Source organism: Notamacropus eugenii, chromosome 1 (genome assembly GCF_028372415.1).
Source record: "Notamacropus eugenii isolate mMacEug1 chromosome 1, mMacEug1.pri_v2, whole genome shotgun sequence".
NCBI lineage: Eukaryota > Metazoa > Chordata > Mammalia > Diprotodontia > Macropodidae > Notamacropus > Notamacropus eugenii.
In genome coordinates this window covers 410,060,277-410,078,696 of record NC_092872.1, presented here as the reverse complement: position 1 = coordinate 410,078,696, position 18,420 = coordinate 410,060,277, and the positions used below count along the sequence as shown (strand labels likewise).

At 37.6% G+C, this 18,420-nt stretch overlaps 1 protein-coding gene across 5 annotated transcripts in view; it reads left to right on the top strand.

Moving 5' to 3' along the window:
- Positions 1 to 18,420, top strand: part of FBXO38 (F-box protein 38) — a 119,206-nt gene that overhangs the window by 28,553 nt on the left and 72,233 nt on the right. For 4 of the 5 annotated variants that reach the window (XM_072631030.1, XM_072631028.1, XM_072631026.1 and 1 more), the window contains 3 exons: positions 4,075 to 4,208; positions 9,898 to 10,061; positions 11,596 to 11,761. In XM_072631030.1, the coding sequence (XP_072487131.1) occupies positions 4,075 to 4,208; positions 9,898 to 10,061; positions 11,596 to 11,761 (464 nt within the window). The remainder of the gene's footprint in view (positions 1 to 4,074; positions 4,209 to 9,897; positions 10,062 to 11,595; positions 11,762 to 18,420) is intronic. The other variant, XM_072631029.1, reaches the window with a different exon arrangement.

Here is an 18,420-nt window from a genome sequence, read left to right as displayed (position 1 = left end):
GGTAAATCTAGTGAGTGTGAAAGCCAGGGCTCAGACTCTGGTTCAAAGATCTTGTCAGACTAAAATGTTGGATTTAGAATAACATTGAATTTAATAGAAATCAGTGTAAAATTTTACACTTACATTCAGAATGTCACTTTGCAGTCATACGAGCAGGTCACCCTTTGCAGTCATACGAGCAGGTCACCGAATAAAGATGAGGGAATCTCCCTATCCCCAATTACTTAGCATTTATGTGATCTTAAACTGCACTCAGAGAAGAATAGTATCCTGGACTGAAGGAAGTACATTCTGTTCTGCCTTCATCAGATGAGAAAAGATTTCTTACGCACAGTGCCTGGCACATAGTAGGTGCTTAATAAATGCTTGTTCCCTTCCCTCTCTTCATCCTATTTCATTTGTAACACTGTGTTCAGTTCTGGGTATCAGCTTTTAGGAAGTGTCCTAAATATATTGATAAATTTGATAAAATTTATAAAATAAAATTTGATAAATGTCTGTAGGAGGACAACCAGAATGGAGAAGCCTTTTGAGATAGTTCCATGAAACTTGGTTGAAAGAAATAGGAATATTTGATTTGAAGTATATCATTAAGGAGATTTAGGTGTAATAAGCACTCTTCACACCAAAGTAAGATCAGTGTACCATTTATTCCACACACAAGGACAATATAAAGCAGTAATAAAGAAATAGAAAGATAAAGCTTAACAGAATAGTAGAAATATTTACATACATCACCAAACTTGGGAAGCACCAACTTCTGGGTTCACATGCTGGAGGGCCCCTTAATATTAGCTTTCAGAGTCCCAGTTGGGAAAAAGTGTCTCTAATGAAGTGTTCTTCATGTGAGTGAAGCCCCAAGGGAGAATAACAGTTTTCCCAGAATATATCCAATTTCAAACAAAGGAAAAATTGGCACAGTGTGTTTTAGCAACTGATAGGCCCAGCACCAGAAGGCATCGGAGCCTACATGACTCAGCACCTGATTGGCTCAGCGCCAGGGCTGTATGGGACTCAGTACAACATATGTTGTGGTTGTAATTGGGCTAGAGTTCAAAGGAGCAAGACATCTGTGAATGATAAAGAAAAAATGTCTGTGTTCAAAAGGACACAGGATTGATTCTGTGTATTTCTGGAAGGCTGGCCAACTGAAGAAATAGGAATAGATCAGGTATAAGCTGACCTTTCAGTCCTGGGAATGTGGCCCTTGTTGCAAGGAGAAAGGACAGCATATGTAGTCATGTAGGCCTATAAATATACAGGGAAGATCTATTCATTAATCCTTCATGAAGGAGAGGAACACTTAAATAAGATGGAAGATAGAGGTCTTCAAGAATTTTGAAGGCTTGTTATAGGAGAAGAGGTTGAACTTACTGTGTTGGGCTTCAGAGGAAGAAATAGGAGTTCTGGATACAAATTTCAAAAAGGCTGATTTAGGCTTAATGCAAGGTGAAACTAAGAGAACTATTTAGAAAAAGAATTGGCTGTTTCTAGGGGTAGTGGATTTCTACTCATTGGAGTAGAAATGTTTTAGTTTAAGAGTAGTAGTTTTAAAATGTTTTAGTGTAGAGCAGTAGTTTTAAAACAATGATCACTTGTTGGAATGTGATGGAGATTTTTTTTCACATACAGATGGGACCAGATACCTCTAAGGTCCCTTCCAGCCCTGAGATCCTTTGTTGACTCCAAGTTTAGTACTTTTTCCAATCTTCTACTCCATGACTAGGCTTTTACAGCATGGGAGGAAGTCACGAGTGAGTAAGACTATGATTGATATTGCAACATAAGGTTTGCAATGTTGAGAGCCAGAAGGCACCAAAGAACCTATGACTCAGCATAGCTGTGAATTGTCAGGGTTCAAAGGAGATCAGTCCTTCAGATGTTTACAGTTTAGCCCGAGCGAGAAACTGGACTCCAAAAAAGAAACAACAAAAATCCCACTTTGCTTGTGCTTATAATAACATGCTTATCAAATTTATGGATGAATCATGGGGGTGAATTCAATAAGATGAAATTTAATAAGTTTAAATGTTCCTATACTTAGGTTAACAAAAAAATTAACTGTACAAGTATAAAGTAGGGAGGGTATGGCTACACAACATTTCATGTAAAAGCTCTGAAGGTTTAGAGGATTGTAAATTCACTATGAGTAACCGGTGTGACATATAGCCCAAGAGAGCTAGAATCACTGATTATCATTAATAGATACAGTAGGGATTATAGGACTTGTCTTCTGTCCTGATCAGAACACATCTGGAGATCAGTCAGCAAGCCTTTACAAGCAACAAAAACACACTTACTGTGCCAAATGCTAGAGATAAAAAGAAAAGCAGAAATATTCCCTGCCCTCTAGGAGCTCATATTCAAAAGGGGGGCAACAACATGTAAATAACTAGGTAAATTTCAAGTTGAATACAGAGCAGGTGGAAGGTTAACTCAAAGGGGAAGGCAGTTGCAGTGGGAGAGACTGAGAAAGGCTTCTTGCAGACAGTGAGATTATTGCTGAGCCTTGAAGAAAGTCAGGGAAGCTTAGAGGCAGAATTGGGGATGGAAGCATTCCATGAATTGGGACACATAGTGCAGAGGCACAGGGATGAGAGACGGAGTGTCCATATGTAAGAAAAGTCAGAAAGCCAACCAGTGTAGCTGGACCATAGTGTGGAGAGGAGTAAAGTGTAAGATGATGGGAAAGTAGGAAGGAGCCATATTATGAAGAGCTTTAAATGCCAGAGGATTTTATTACCCTGGAGGTGATAGGGAACCACTGGAGTTTATTTAGAGGTAGAGGGAGGGGAGAGAGGAAGGTTTAAAATGGTTGGCCATACACTTTAGGAAAATTACTTTGACAGTTGAATGGAGCCTGGGTTGGAGTTGAGAGATTTGAGTCAGGGAGACCAAAATGTAGGTGACAATGTTGAGGACCTGTACTAGGTGGCTCTGTGAGTGGAGAGAAGGGGATGTATTTGAGAATTAAGGGTTGATTGTGACTGAGGAGTCCTGTAATCTAATGTCTCTAAACCTTTTCTCTTGCTTTCATCTTCCCAAAGTGTTCTCTTCTCCCATTCCCTATCCACCTATTCTTCATTCCACCTCCATCTATTAGAAATCTCTCTCCCCTCTTTCTTCTCCCACCAAAATCCAACTAAATCCCCTTCCTTTATGGAATTTTCCTTGACATAAGCATGCTTTTCTGAGCAAAAGTTAACCTCTTTTACATAACTCAAAGTACTTTGCTTGGGTCTTTTATTTTTAATTATCTTATAGACTTTTGCTTTATAGGTTTTTGTATATATCTTTCCCACTAATTGTTGTGAACTTTTTGAGAGTAGGGTCTGTGTTATATCTACCTTTATATCCCCAGTAACTATCACGGTACTTTGCATATAGTAGATGCTTAATAAGTGTTTGTTGAATTGAATTTAAAATTATAGTTTCAATTTTTGTCATTAAAATGTTTTGGTTTTTTTTCCTTTGGTAAAACCACCACTGCCAACAACACAAAAATTCTGTGTAAAGATAGTTAAAATTTCAAGTCTAAAGTTCCATGTATCATTACAGATTTAAAGATTTAAAAAGAAACAGTAACTGAGAATGCAATCAAGAAAAAGATTAGATAGTTTCTGATTAGAAGTTATAAATTTATATCTAAAGTTTTAATTTAAATCTCAATCTAAATTCTTATGTAGTAGTTTATTGTTATTTTTTTTAGTTTATTGTTATTTTTTTTATTACGTTTTGGTGGGGAATATATAAAGTGTGTGCTGCAGTCTAAGGCTACATTTATGAGAGAGCTAACCTTATTAACTGCAGAGCCGTAATTTAGGTATCACTAGTCATTTGGTGGCAACCTTTTAAATTGTATACATAGTACCTAGGGGGAAATAAGTCCTTTTGTTAGGCATATAAACTCAAGCCTTGTGACAACAAGCATGAGGTATCTATGCATGCTTCAAGTACTGTACTTTTTTTTTATTTGTTTAATTTTAAAAGGGAGAAAGGGATAAAAATGGAACCCATTAATGAATGGGAAATACTTATTCATATGATAAATGTGAGTTTCTTTCTCTCACAAAGGTACCTCCCTCTGCAGGATATCATGTGTATGGAATGCCTCTCCCGTAAGCTGAAAGAGGCAGTGACCCTGTATCTGAGAGTAGTGAAGATTGTAGATCTCTGTGCAGGCCGCTGGTGGGAATATATGCCAACAGGTGAGTGATGATTTTACTAGCTAAAATATGGTTGAATCTCTTTATATGCTGTTAATATTGTGGGGGATATAAAGTGTATTTGTTAGAAAAACTTTCTTGTTTTAGAATAAGTAGTATACTGAGGGCATGATTTGACTTGCTATATAATTGCTTCAGTAGTATAATGAGACGTTTAAAATAAATCAAGTCTACAGTTTTAGTGTCATGCTTTATCTCTTACCAAGTAAGCAGCTCCATTTGATTGTGCCAGAAGTAGTAACTTTGTAGGCAGACAACCAAGAATTTGCATTAGGAAGTAGAAATTACAGTCAGACTTGATGTTAGAAAAAGTTTCATAACAGTTATTTGCCCTCAGAATGGAACAAACTTTATTGGAATGTTTCAAGTTCACCCTCATTTGAGGTCTTCAGACAAAGGCTGAATGACCACTTGTCAGGGATGTTGTACTTCATCTCTCTAATCCTCATTTTCTGCCCCTGTAAAATAGGTGTCATAGTAACTTATATGGTGATTTTAAAAATAAATCACTTAGCAAGCTATAAAATACTGTATAAAATGAATTTTGTTGTTCTACATATTATTGTTAATGTCTAAAACTTCCTTTCTGTTTTTGTTTGTCATTGATCCTATTCTTTCCCATTTTAGTGTTGCATTCAGTGTATTTTCTTACTCATTACTTTTTAAAATCTGACATGTTTTCTGTCAGGCCTTTGAAGTCCTGCTAAAATATTCCTTCCTTAATAAAGTCTTTTCTACTTCCTTTCAGTAGTGATGTTTATATCATCTGATCTTTTGACACTTTGTTCTTCACTTATGACAGCTAGGTGCATCGCTGGATAGAGTTCCGGACCTGGCGTCGGGAAGACTCATCTTCCTCATTTCAAATCTGGCCTCATATATTTGCTAGCTGTGTAACCCTTGGCAGGTCGCTTACTCCTGTTTGCCTCAGTTTCCTCACCTGTAAAATGAGCTAGCAAGCAAAATGGCAAACCACTCTATTCTTTGCAAAGATACTTCCAAGTGGGGTTGCAAAGAGTCAGACACAACTAAAAAATGAAAAGCAACTTTGCTTAAGCACTTAAACAAATTAGAATATGATTATATTTATTTGTACCTGCATCCTCTTATCCCTGCTCAGATTTTGTCTAATTTATCTTTGTGTTCTCTGAGTGCCCAGGATACCACGTGGTACAAATAAGGTACTCAGTAAACATATTTTGGTAAATAAATATTGAGTGAATTTATACCACCCTTATTTTTTTTGCTATCCAGACTTCTCACATTGCCAGAGCCTTTAAAAGGGTCATTTATAAAGCCCTCTCTTACTTTTTTACTTTTGAATTCAGTAGTGTAAGTATTATTGATACCATTTTGCAAAAGAGGATACTAAGGTCAAGAGAAAGAAAGTGACTTGCCCAAGGTTACCAAAGAATTTGTATAAATATTATTAGAGGTAAATGTAAGTGCAGGATAGTTATGTGTGTGACTAACCAGTAATTTTTGAAAATCTGGATGTTTTAGTGGACTTTAAACTCAGTGTAAGTCAACAGTGTAATATAGCAGCCAATGAAGCTAACGCACTTTTAAGCTATATGAAGAAAGGCATTGTATCCCTGGACTAGAGAAATGATGGTTCTGCTGTGCTCTGTCTTGATTAAATTGTATTTGGAGTATCGTATTCAGACCTGGATGCCATATTTTAGGAAGCAGATAATCCAGAGAATATCCAGAGGAGATTGACCGTGATAATAAAGGAACTGGCAATATCTAGAGACAAGAAGACCTATGGAGTGAACAGGAATGATAATTGCCATGTGGAAGAGAATAAGGTGTTTTCTTTTTTTTCGAAGAAGTAGACATTATCATGAAAAGCGAGTCAGCAGCTTGCCAAAGGAAACCCCAAAAATCCTGAAGAAAATAACACTGTTAAAAATAGTAATTTTGGAACCTATGTACTTGATTATAAATTCTGTCTTTCCTTCTTAATATTTGTGTTACTCTGTGACCTACTCTCTCTGGATCTCAGATTCCTCATCTGTAAAGTGAGAGGTGTAGACAGCATGGTCATTAAGGTTATAATCCTGTGTTCCTGTTACCTTAAGAACAACAACCTGAGATGAATCTTTTAACTTCTATACCTAGGGCAAGATAACATTGGTGATAGCATCCTGTAGAAGCTTTTGATTTTCAGAAGGTATAAGTTAGGTTGGACTAAAGGAAGGAGACCTAAAAACACTGTAGAAATAGCCATTTTAAATAAAACAGCTTGTTTTCAATATGAGAGCATATTCACTAGAACCAGGCATAATAGTAAATGAAATATATCAGTGAAGATGGTGGGCTCATTATGGAAACATAACCAAGTAGCCTTCCAAATGAGGAAACTGAAGATTCAGAGAATAGGAGAGACTGATTCAAGACCATGTAAGTAACAATTCTGGCAGGAATTTGATTTGATTCTAGGTCTCTTGCTTCAAATCTAACACTTCAGTACTTTTCCCACCATACCACCTGAATTAGTGTCAGAATAGGGATTGAAATTCAGGGCTTTGACTCTCAAGCCCAGCCTTCCTTTGACTATATTACCAGGCTTATTTAGACTACAAGATTATTTGGTGTCAAAGTTTTGTTTTCCTTGGACATAGGTCCTGGTAACGTAAGATTTAGTCATCTATTGCTTCATTTAAAATTCATGTAAACTAATTTTTCACTTGATGAGTAAGCAGGTGGCATTTTGCCAGTCTTCATTTAAGCTGCAGTGGCTGATAGTCTTAGGGTCTCCCTGTCTACCAGTCAGCCTTTGCTGTAGGGCTACTGGCCTGACTTTGTCATTCCCTTCTTGTGTTTGCTGGAGGAAGGTAGGAACGCCTCAGTAGCACTAACCTCATGGATACTTGGCTCTCCCAGTTAAGAAGCCTCTGCCCTGATCCTCCCTCATTTGGATTAAGTAGCATCTTCCTGTTCTTTCAGTTTACCTGTTTTGTAGAAATCGTTACTGGGCAGAGAGTCAGTAGAAAATGGATTTTAATTCCCATCCCTGTCAGTAGCCATGTGGCCCTCTGAATATCATTTTCCTCATCTGCTGAATAGGAATGGTAATGTTTGGACTTCTTACCTCACAGGTTGTTATGAGGAAAACACTGTGTGAACTTTCAAAGGCTGTATAAATTAAAGTTGTCTCTTATTATTATCAAAAGAATAATTTGTCTGAAGCTCTGAGACATAGAACTAGGAAATGAGTTGAAGAGGAGAGAGTGACTTAGTGTAGGAGGTTAAGACAGATGGTAGAATGCGTGAGAAGAAATGGTTGAGGATAAGAGAAATTTGGTCCTTCTCCTTATCCACATCATTCCTTTATTTCCTTTAAACTCTGACTTTAGAACTTAATATTTCAAAGGTAGCATAGGCTAAGAGTGGGGCCATCTCAGTCATCCTGATCTATATCTTGCCACTCCAGATCCGGGCTGGTGCTTTGCATAGTCTTCCCTCACTGAAATCCAATTCACTTGCAAGTCATGGCATCCCCTTCCTGATGAGGAGTAATAGCTACTTCACTGGGAACTCAGCTGGCCACTTGAGTAGCACAGCTTGCTGGCTCCTTCCTTCCTTCCTTCCTTCCTTCCTTCCTTCCTTCCTTCCTTCCTTCCTTCCTTCCTTCCTTTCTTCCTTCCTTCCTTCCCTCCCTCTTTCCCTCCCTCCCTCCTTCCCTCCCTTCATTCCTCTTTCATCTCTCCCTCCCTCCTCTTACCCTCTCTCTCCTCTCCCTCTGTTCACATAGGGAATCATACCCTTACTTGCAGGTGCTCTGCCCAAACGAATATACATTTTAACCACTGAAGCTTTATAAGCTATCTTGGGGTTTCCAAGCTAGATTTCTTTCTGAAGGACCATGCTTTAAACCCAAATCACTTTGGTTCTCATTGATTGTTTAATGCTAGGTCTCAGTCCAAGCCTCACTTGGTTATTATTTGGTCTCTGATGACTCAGAGTGAATGGAAATAGCAATTATTTCTGTTTTGTCGAGAAACCCCGAGGGTCTTTTCCTCCCAGATTGATTTTTTTTTTTTTAACTAACTAAAAGAGACCATTCTTTGCCTTCTTTCTTACCTAACCTTAATTACTGAATGGGTGTTGCCTCAGACTGAGACCTGGGAAGGACGTTAGGTTAAAAAGGCCAAGGCCTCTCACTGCATCTATATCTTGCCATTGGACCCAGATAGCTCTGGAGGAGTGAGGCTTGTGACTTTGTACTGTCCTTACTTACTTAAATCCAATTCACTTGCAAGTCATAACATCCCCTTCCTGATGTCATAGTCCTTTTCAAGAATGAAGGACAAACAACAAATGACTCTAAGAAGTGATTTAAGAGACAGAAAGTTCCTACCATGCTGTTAATTAACCCAGTAGCATTGGGTAAATTACTTCCCTTCTCTGCTGCTCACTTGCCACATTGGTATGGTGGGGATGATAATTTCTGCCCTGTCAACAACACAGGATTATTATGAGGATTAAATAATAAAATTGATATGAACTTGATTTGAAAACTACGAAGCAATATAATGTCCCATTGATAGCTTCCATGATACTTTTCTCACAAAACCTGGTGTAATAAGCATACAAATATAATGATAGTCATGTTATGCCACCACACTGGATACTGCTATAAGGATAAATAAAGCTTATCTTAAACTCATCTATATCTATATATCTTTATATATGTATGTATGACAGGTGTATGTGTGTGTGTTGATATATTGCTTCAGCTTCTAAGCTGTGATTTCATTGATGTCATTAGGTACTTTCTTCCCCAGGGCATATCAAGATCTGCTATCTTGGGCAGTTTCGTGAGTTACTGTAGTTAAAAAAAAAAAATCACCTGGTAATCAACCTTATGGTGATGGGAAGTAGAAATGTATATACATTCCTTTGTTATGCTATTTGCCATTTTTTCACTCATGTTCATTCAACAAGCATTCAGTGCCTGCTCTGTGAAAATTACTATTTTCTATGAAGACAGGATCTGTGCATTCTGTTTCTAGTCACCTTGTACATTTAATTCTTTTTACTATAGCAAAAAAAGCAGAGTGATGGGGTATGGAAAGAATACTGTATTTGGAGCCAGAGTACCTGGATTCAAATTTGACTCTAATTCTTGCTACCTATGTGACCCTTTAGTGAGTCTTTTAATATCATTTGGCCTCACGTTCCTCATGTAAAATTTGAACTTCATTACTTCTGAAATCCTCCTGCAGCCCTAAAACCATGTTCCTATGAAGATTCTCCATTTTGTTAAGTTTCCTAAGGTGTTAATATAGTATTAGGTATCCTACGTAAACTTCAAGTATTCATACTGTGTGAGGCCTAAGAGAGCATTCTATAGTCAGAAATGGAGGCCCAGGTTAAGAAAGGGACTTACCCAGAGTCACAGAGTAGGCTGATCCTGGTGACAGTTTCCAATAATTTTAGAACATATCCCAATGAGGAGAAGACAGAAAATGGCTACGCAAAGGGAATATTATATATCAGAAAGTGGAATCTATTTTAAGATAAAGAATGTGAACATGTGAGCATAAAATGGTCTGAATGCATTAGAGATCTACATAGGAGGTAGATGGATATACCAATTTTTTTTCTGTATATTTCATTGCTCCAGGGAATCTTACTTCTTGTCTTCTCATAAATTTCTCAGGCTTCACTGATTCTAGTTTTCTAACACTGCTAAAGAAGATGCCAGACATTGAACAGCTCTATGGCCTTCACCCTAGATACCTTGAGAGGCGACGAGTTCGTGGCCATGAGGCTTTTAGCATTCCTGGTGTGCTAGAAGCCTTGCAGGCTTGCCCAAACTTGCTGGTGAGTATATCATCGCTAATACATCTCTGGGTATCTTTATTCCTTTATTCATCATTCCTGTAGAAATAATATCTGTACTACTTGCTGTCCTACCTTGTTGTTAGGAGAATCTCATAATAAGATAATGGATATAACTGCATTTTCCTCTATAAAAATATTAATTATAAAATTGAGTTTTGATGTTCAGTCATATTCTTTGGATCATAGTACACCAGGCCTTTCATTTCTCCACTATTTCTTGACATCTGTCCAAGCTCATCAATTAGGTACAAAGGGTTTTATTATCTGAGAATTATTGGCATCAGAAAAGGCCCTCTTAAAATAATAAGCACTTAAAATAGGAAAAAAAAATTTCATAGTAAATAATTGAATAATTATTATCTTGAAATTTTAAAGATGTTTTATTCATTTTAAACTTAAATACAAAACGAGAAAAGAAAAAAGCACTGCCATGAACACAACAGAACATAAGGGAAGATTCAATATAAAACAATAAATTTCCATCTCAACAAAATCTATATAATCTTTTTGCTTTTTACTCTATTTTTTTCCCCTCTCACCCTGTGTCTCCCCCTGCCCAAGGACTACAATTAAACATGGATAGATAGATATATACACATATATGTATGTACACATATACACACATATATGTATGTAAAATGGTATTGTGCAAAATTTTTCACATCTCTTTCTCTGAAGATGGATAGCATATTCCTTCATAAGTCCAAGTCTTTCTATGGTTTTGTAAATCAACCAGCTCATTTCCGATACCAGAGCAATATTCCAACTCAGTTACATCCTATCTGAGAGATTATCTATGAAAATTTTGTTTCTTGACTATATTGGCTTTATTTATACCATAAAATTTTAATTTTAAATAATAGAAATTATCCGTTTTGTGCTTCAACAGTGTTCTCACCTTGTAATATATTTATAAGTCATATTGCTGAATTTGCTTCCTTTACGTCATTTTTCCCTGATTTCTTTGAAATTCCTGACTTTTTGTCCTTCCAAATGAATTTTGTTACTGCTTTTTCTTTTTTTAATTTTTATTTATTTTTAGTTTTCAACATTCATTTCCACAAAGTTTTGAGTTCCAAATTTTCTCCCCATCTTTCCCCTCCCCCCATCCCAAAGCACTGTGCATTCTGATTACCCCTTCTCCCAGTCTGCCCTCCCTTCTAACACCCTTCCCTTCCCTTATCCCCCTCTTCTCTCGTCTTGTAGGGCAAGATAAATTTCTATAACCCATTACCTGTATTTCTTATTTCCCAGTTGTATGCAAAAACAATGTTTCCCATTTCTTTGATCTACCTAGTATACAGTCTTAACTTGAAACTTAAAGCACTTTCTAATTTCAAATAATATAAAAACCAGAGTTATTTGTTGCATTTCAGCAACAAATATCAGGTGAAAGGTGGAGGTGGGGGGAGGATGATCTGAGTTCATTTGCTTTAATGTTTTACTGTAAAAAGAGAACGTCTTCAAATGCTAACTACAAGTTCCTCTCCTCCTTATATGTGCTATAATACAGGGCGTGGAAACTTCACATTTGGAGTTGGTGGAAGCCATCTGGACATATATGCCTCAAGTTCATATTTTGGGGAAGTTTCGTAATCGTAATGGAGCTTTTCCCATTCCTCCTGAAAACAAATTGAAAATTCCTATAGGAGCCAAAATCCAAATCTTGCATCTAGTGGGTGAGTGGACACTTCTTCTGTCACTTGGGATCTTCCTCTGCTGTGCCATAAAATTTGCATTGCATATGAAGAAGTCACTTGCCAGCTGCTATAGATTTCAGAAAGTTCTTGAGGAAGTTGAGCAGAAATTTAGTTTTATTGTTAACAAGAAGTTATTTCTTGTTATATATAATACACACGTGTGTGTGTGTGTGTGTGAGTGTGTGTGTGTTATGACCTGGAAAACTTGAAAAAACGCACAAGTCAAGACTGTGTTCTGCCCCCTTCCTCCTTCCCCCCTCCCCTCCCAAGCTAGGAAAGTGTGAGGATATGTGTGTGTGCATCAGAATGAAGCAGGTGTGTATTTTGTATATAATAATACACTCCTTATTAACAAGGTGTATTATCACTAAATACACTCCTTCCTTGGATGTCTTTTCAAACTCAAACAATAACACTTTTCATTCTTAACATCATTCCATTATAGTTAGTCTTTATTTCATGTCCACTTGTGCTTCAGAAGTTATTCAGTCTACTGAGTATTCTGTGCCCTGTTTCTGTTTTCTTGAGACCCTAAGGACAGCTATAATTGAGATTACTGAAATGGTCTCTTTGGGGCATGTCATTTTGGGGGAAGTTTCCATGAGTTACTTTGAAACTATTGCTGTCCCTCTAGACTTCAAACTCTACAATTTCACTCTCAGGTAGTAATGAAACTAGAAACTTTGGCATTGTTATTGGAGCATTCAAACAACTGTCCAACAGTCATTAAAAGCTTGCTTTCTCCTCCTCTTTCATGGCCAGCTTCCCTTTTCCTTCAGTTTTAACTGTTGACCAGTTATAGACATTCATGTAGCCTGTACGACTCTAGTGTGAAAGTGCTTTGTAAAGTTTAAATATCATATAAATGTCAACTAGTATTTTTCTGTTTCTCTAAAGTCCTCCTGCATTGTCTTAGAGTGAGCAGCTGACTCTATTTTCTCAAAGGTTGTGCCAGCAGAGGGCAAGCTCTGGCAGGTTTTATCAAACTAGAAAGGCTTTAAGTAGAATCTGGGAAATGAACTGTTAGTCATCTAAGGTCTTGCCTAGCTAAGTATAGAGAACTGGCATCACCAGAAAGTTGCACTTGAGGTGATGAGTGTTTTTTCCATAACAAATCCTGAAGACCATATAATAAAGTATGGAAGAAGAGTTGTGATCTTTGCTGAACCCATTGATTAAATCCTGGTTCCTTGAAGTTTAAGTGGAGTACATTAATAGCTAGTAACTCTGTCCTGGTCATATTCAGGAAGTTCAGGTCTACAGAATTCAGAAGTTTTTAAGTGCTTATATGCAAGAAAAACCAACTGGCTTTTTGCCTGGGCCTCTCATGTTGGTAGTATCTTGGTGGGAGTAGCCACAAGTCTCTGAGCTCTTGAACTCTGCAGGCTCAGAAATTTGTTTTTAGTTTATGCTGAGGTTCTCAAGCTTTTAAGGCTTCACACTATAGAAACTTAAAAGATAGCCCTTTGTAAACCAGAATACCAGGTTATTCATTGACAGTGGGAGTTTTGTTGGGCAAGATAGATGGTATGAGTGTTCTCTTCGGAGGCTACTCTCCTATTGGGAAACTAAATAACTAATTCAGAAAGTGGCTTAGTGAGCATATAATTAATAATAGCTCACATCTTATGGTTTACAGAGCACTTTCCTCAACACCCTGTAAGATAGTATATTATATCCATTTTATAGATAACATTGATAACACTTCATGGTGTCATAAATCTTTTTTATTTGATTCTCATAGTAAGTCTTTGAGCCTTAAGTAGCACAGATAATATTGTTTTGTAGATGAGGAAATAGATTTAGAAATGAAATTACTTGAGATTGGGATACAAATGCAAGTCTTATCACTTATGACTAATTTTTTTTTTTTTTTTTTTTTTACTTTTTCACATGGAGGAAAAGGAGTAAGTTCTAGTAAGTTTTAATCCATTTAGGGTAGCTTTATGAATTGCCCTTCTTCAGTCCATTGGTATTTTTATATTTTTATCTTAAATTATTTTGCCTTATACCAGATAGTGCTGGAAACACACTGACACATTCATAGAGTACCTTTCAGTCATGTCTGCAGCTGCCTAATGTTAAAAAAACATTTAAGTAATTGTTAGTGTCAGTCTCAAAGGGTAGTATTAATGACATTCCCCCCAGTTTACTAACTGTAGACCTACCAAAGAAATATTTAGACTTGAGTTAGTTCTTGCTCAAATCTGTCCATTTCAAGGTCCCCCCCTCCATACTGTTCCCTACTTTTCACCTGACCAGTTTAAATCCTTCCCTATCATGAGAGACTTCTTTCTTCTTCCACTTCCTCCTCCTGTCTCCTCCCACAGTGATCTGCTTTTCTTTCTATCTTGATTTCCGTAAAGTAAGGGGAATGCAGGGGGGGATATGGAGTATAGATGAAGCTTTCCTTAAAACATTCTTATTTTCCAACTGATGAAATAATTTCTCCTCAGATATATTATAATTCTATGTTCTAGTCACCTTCTACCCTGTCTCATTTTTACTTGTGTCAACCTGAAAGTTTGGTTAAGAAAAGGTAAACAGGCTAAATACATACAGTTTATTCCCTTAAAGCTAGCAGTACATGATCACGGAGCCAGAACAAACTTCTAACTGCCTAATACAGGAATGACCAGGCTTAAATCCGTTTAGGACAATCCAGAGTTGTCTGTGTCCTTCAGATTTATGGTCCCAATGAGTGATTAGCTGTAACACAAGAAAGAAATTTCTCAGTTGGATAGATTGTAAATACAATAAGAGGATGAACAAAGTGTTGATTGAAATTACAATTCAGAACGTCTGTGTTTATCACTAATATGTCATAACATAGTTTATGTCCACAAGATGAAAAAGGAAAGTCTCATTATTTAAGATAGGATCTAGGGTTAAGGGTCTCATAAGGAATGCTAAATTAGCCCCATCTAGTTTTGTTGACATAGGAAGAGGTATTCTCTGAGTTTACTTCAGAGAACAAAGAGATTGTTAGGTCCAGGCTCTTCTTAATTCAAGTTCTGGCCCTTATTAAAGTCCAAAATTTTGCATGGGTTTATGTGTGCCTTTCCCTATGCCAGGCCTTCTTAGACTTTTTCTACTCGTGACCCCTTTTCACCTGAGAAATTTTTATGTGATCCTGGGTTTATAGGTATAAAATAGGTGCACAAATGAAATATTTACTGGTAATAAATCATAAAGAAATTTATTTTGAAACAATTCTTTGGTATACATATAATTTTGCCATTTATTAAAGATGAAAGCAAATTTGCATACTAATAAGATGGATGTGCTTTTTAATTTTTACATAAAGAATTAAATCTTGGCAGAATATTTGAAGCTGCAAGATGTAGAGCATCTTCAACGCTTTTCAGAATTGATTGATATACTGATTTTATAATCATCAATGCTGAATATGGTGGTTCACATAAATACGAACTACAAAATGGCAGAAGTATGTTTAGAGCTGTTTCAGAAATTGTTGGAAATTCTGTCCTAATCCCAAGCCAAAATTCATTTAATGATTTTTCTTTTAGGAAACCAAAGTTTTAAACCTGTTGACTCACTTGATCTGGCGCCTTAGTGGCTTCCAGAGTCTCTCTGGCCAAAGAAACACTTCCAGTCAGTAAGACCCAAAATAAAACCTCACCCTCAGAGTATTTATACACTTTTTAGAGCCAGAAGGCATAATCTTCTGACCCAGTGCCTCAATAGAAAAACTAACAAAAGGTACTTGTTACCCTCCTATAAAACAACTCCCCTAATTCTGGTTCCCACTATGGGCATGCCCATCAATGGCTGGAAAGATCCTCGTAATCACATTCTTCAATCAGAGGCATTTTAGTAAAACAGAAACAACAAAAGATCCTGTTTTATTTGTCATTTTCACTCCACCCTCCAGGATCCTAGGCCTTAACAATCCAAATGGCCATGGAGCCTAGAACAAATAGGCATTAACATTTCTTAAGTAAATGCAACATAATTCACATTTGCAGAATAGGAAGCATAACAACTTATTACCTAGGTGGCCTTATGACTTTAAACAAACACAAGGGTATAGGCATAATGTAACATCACTTTGAGGAGGGAACAACCATATCCTTATTCCTTAATCCCAAACACTTGGGATGTAGGCTCTAAAGAGCCCACTTCCAAGTCCTGAGGGGCGGCTGGACAACAAAGCCATCAGGGTGGGGTCCTTGAGGGTAAGTAGCACTTCCCCTCCACTCCCTGGGTCCCAAACTGTCCCAGGAGAACTCCATAAAAAAAGCATACTCAGTGCCTTGCTGTGCAATCTCAATCTTGCCCCAGGGCTGAACTCTGAGCTCCTGGGTTCCTCCTCCTCCTGTAGGAGCCAGCCGTCCCCAGCTCCTGCCTGGTTCTGTGGGGAAAGCAGCTCTGCTGCGCACCCATTCTTCTCACCTCACTCAAGTCTGCTGGGTCATTCAGCAGGCAGTTCTCTGGTCATGTTCCATGGTTCTCACCAAGGTCAGCGTACTCACCCTTCTTAGCTTAACTTCTGCAGAGTGATTTAGCACACAGCCCTTTGGTGGGGTTCCAGGGCTCTATTCCAAATTCGCACTGCTTTGGTCTGGTTTCTGAATACAGTGCACTTTAAAGACCTTCACTGCACCTGTGCTGTCTGGAGCCAGGCTAATCCACTCGAGCCCTGGCTCTGACCACCCCCACCTTCTGGGGTTCCACAGAATCATAGTTACCATAATTGGGACACAACAGTTCCTATATTTTCCTTTTAATTTATGCAGATCCCATCCTTGTCGCCATAATGTAACAGTAAGCATCCCAACATACGCAGGGGGACCTGCTATCATAGGTTCTTAGATCTGCATTAAGAAAAGGAAAGGCAACTTTTGAGGGGTTAACAATCACTTTAATCAAGCACAGGCATCAGAGAAAATCAAAGTCAAAATTTCAGAGAAGTCAAAAATCAACAAACAGAGCTTCCAAACTGCTTGACCACTAATATATCTGGGTTTCCAAAAAGCAGGCAGCGATTGGGGGACTACTTAGTGGCTTTTCAGAGTCTCATCTGGCACACAGACTTTTTTCCAAAAACTAAGCCCCCAAAGTAAAACTGATGAGGGCTGGAAAGGGTATGTGAGACCCCACAAAGTCTGGGGTGCCAGGGGCAGGTCGTCTGGAGAAGAATTTACAAACTCAAGCATTGTTGAAGTCAAGGTAAAGATTTATTATGCTTTTCAATGGGCAAGAGTTCTTTGAGAACCTGCAACCGTAAAGGGGTACAGGGAAAGTTTATATAGGATATTCTGTAGTATTGCTTGTGCCAAATATGCTAACTGGGTGTTTTGGGGTGGGATTAGGGAGTGGTTAAGGAATGGTCAGTTCTTAAAGAAACATGCACTTTTGGTATCTACTGGGCAGGTATTTTAACCAGAATTCATCGAGAAATAACCCAAGGCGGGGCTACCTGGAAGTGTGGTTTTAGGCCTGAAAAGTCACTAAGTCAACTAATGATCAGGGCTGACCAGGAAAAATCAGGTTTCTCTAGTCAGTTTCTTCTTAGACAAGATTAATGGAAAGGGAGTATAGGTATGTCTAAGTCTAGGATACATATGATTGGTCAGTGAGTAGTAAATGTCACTATGACCCAGTGCACCTCCAGTTCAGTCAGTATGCAGCTGGCTCTAAGTGATAAATTCTATAGGTGTGGCTGTCTACTATAGCAGGAAGGGAGATAACAGTTGTTGCGAGGGCAGCCTGTGTTCTTGGACTGGGGAGAAACTGCCTGAGATAGTATTTTGAGGCTAGGGAGAAATGTGATTTTTAAAGAGAAATGTGATTTTTAGAATTGGGGCCCAAGTACATGCAACCAAGCACCCCATCAAAACCTCATCAGAATATTTATAGTATATATATTTTAGAGCCAGAGGGCATAACCCTCTAACCCAGTGCCTCAGTAGAAGAAACCAAAGGTACTTGGAACCCTAGTACAAAACAAACTCCCCCTGATGGGCAGGCTTATCTATAGGTGGAAAAGATCCTCTTCAATCACATTATTCAATCAGTGGCACTTTTAGTAAAACAAAAACAGCAAAAGATCCTAATTTGATTGCCATTACACTTGATAGCTCAGCAAATGCTTTTTGAACTTTTAATGGCAAATGATTGGCAATTTTATTTCAATTGAGTATGGTTTATGAACCCAACTTAGTTTTTTAGAATCAAAATTTGAAGGGAAGTAATTCTGCAACTATCTCCAGGCACTTCAGATGATCAGTTATAACTCATAATTAAATCTTTGGGAAGGTTATTTTCAATTATAAATCATCTGTAGCTGTAAACACTTCTAAGGAACCTTTTTTCACCCTTGTCTTCCATATATTAACTTTTTTAGTAAAACTTTCAATTTTATCTTTTAACATAAGTCATTGTGAAAAAAATGAACAAAATCGTGTTTCTGCTCAATCAAAAATACAACTACTTCTTTCAGTTTCAGTAATCTATTTAAACTTCACCTTCTTGAGAGCCACAATTCAACATATTTTCTTTTCTTGTCAGTTTAGGTGTACTGCAACCTGGTAGTGAATACTGTCACGTTGTCGTCAGTATTTTTACCTCTTATGACTAAATTTAGCCACTTATCCATAACCAACAAAAAAAAT